The sequence below is a fragment of the Myotis davidii genome, unplaced genomic scaffold, assembly GCF_000327345.1.
Source record: "Myotis davidii unplaced genomic scaffold, ASM32734v1 scaffold389, whole genome shotgun sequence".
In the NCBI taxonomy this organism is placed as follows: Eukaryota; Metazoa; Chordata; class Mammalia; order Chiroptera; family Vespertilionidae; genus Myotis; species Myotis davidii.
Window position 1 is genome coordinate 117,955 of NW_006299711.1, and position 1,487 is coordinate 119,441.

Consider the following 1,487-nt stretch of genomic DNA (forward strand, 5'->3'; position numbering starts at 1 on the left):
AGAGCAACTCGATGGAAGTCACCGCCGAGTTCCTGTAGGAAAATGGTGAAGCCGCTACGGGGAGAGACCTGGGGAGATGTGAAGCGGGGGTGGGGGAGGGACCTGGCGGCAGCGAGTAGGTGAGTAGCGTTTGCCAACAGTCCCTGCTCCCTCTACCCCGGCCCTCTGCAGATCTGTGGGTCTGTGGGTCTCTGTCAAGTATCCGGCGGCGCACCTGCGGCGAGAATCAAGAAAAGGGGAGACATCAAGGATAGGCCCAGGTGGGTGAGAGGTATAGTGCTGCGGGGTGGATGCAGAGACCAGTCTGAGACAGCCTGAAAAGGCCTAGGGATGAATGTATAGGAGAAATGGTGGGTTTGGGGCGAGGAAGGGGAGAGAAGTGAGAGGGAAGTGGGAGAGCTGGGCCTGGAGGCCCACTAGAGGGTGTAGGGAGCTTTTCAGGTGGGAAACAAGAGTTTTAAAAAATAACCTTTCCTATCCAGGACTCTGAAAGATGAGTAGTAAGGTGTCTGTCCTCGGTGCTGATCTGTACACCAAAAATAGAATTCCCTCCCCTTTTATCTTCTAGGAGTAATGGCGTCCAAAGAGGAACAAGTGGATAAAAATCTCAACATGGAAAATGCCAACCAGGAAAACGAAATAAAGGATGAAAAGGAGCAAGATGCTAATAAAGGAGAGCCTGGTGAATATTGTGTGCCACGAGGAAATCGTAGACGGTTCCGTGTTAGGCAGCCCATCCTGCAGTACAGATGGGACGGGGGTCAGAGGCTTGGGGAGCCACCGGCAAGGATGAGACAGGAGAATAGGGAGAGAGTTGGGGAGGAGATGAGGCAGCTGATGGAAAAGCTGAGGGGAAAGCAGTTAAGTCATAGTCTGCGGGCAGTTAGCACGGACCCCCCTCACCATGACCATCACGACGAGTTTTGCCTTATGCCTTGAGTTCTGATGTTTTCCCTGAAGTTAATAGGGATACATCTGCTTTCTAAAGACACATGTTTGTAATGTACCTTTGTTGTAAATCTTTTGATTTCACTTGTATCTGGTGGGTCTTTCTCAGCTTCTAGTTCAATGTGGTGCTTTTGTCCCAGCCTATGAGATTTTCTTACCAGGAGAATTTCACCTATTGCATGGAAAGATACTTATGATATATTCTGAACTTAATAAAGCAGTTTTAAAACGTAATCTCTATATTCTTTTCACTTCATATCTTATATTAATTTAATACATGAAGAGAAAATGCTGAAATTAAATATATCAAGTGACTAATACAGGGAGTCATTTTTGTGAGATGGGTTGATATGTTTTACTTTATATTATCTGCAGTTTGAGAAGAAATAGAAACTATTGTTTAAAATATGCTTTTAATGATTTTAGAGATATATGAAGGGAGAGGGAGAGATAGAAACGTTGATGTGAGAGAGAGAAACTTTAAATGTTTGCCTCCTGTATGCACCCTGACTAGGGATTGAACCCACAACATGTGTGTA

General features: G+C 45.7%; 1 protein-coding gene across 1 annotated transcript; it reads left to right on the forward strand.

The window, feature by feature from the left end:
* Positions 1 to 147: 147 nt before the first annotated feature.
* LOC102771206 (protein BEX2-like) lies at positions 148 to 1,177 on the forward strand. Its single transcript, XM_006775795.2, has 2 exons — positions 148 to 260; positions 569 to 1,177. The coding sequence occupies exon 2, from the start codon at positions 574 to 576 to the stop codon at positions 937 to 939; it is 366 nt and encodes a 121-aa protein (XP_006775858.1). The 5' UTR covers positions 148 to 260; positions 569 to 573; the 3' UTR covers positions 940 to 1,177.
* The last annotated feature ends 310 nt before the right edge of the window (positions 1,178 to 1,487 follow it).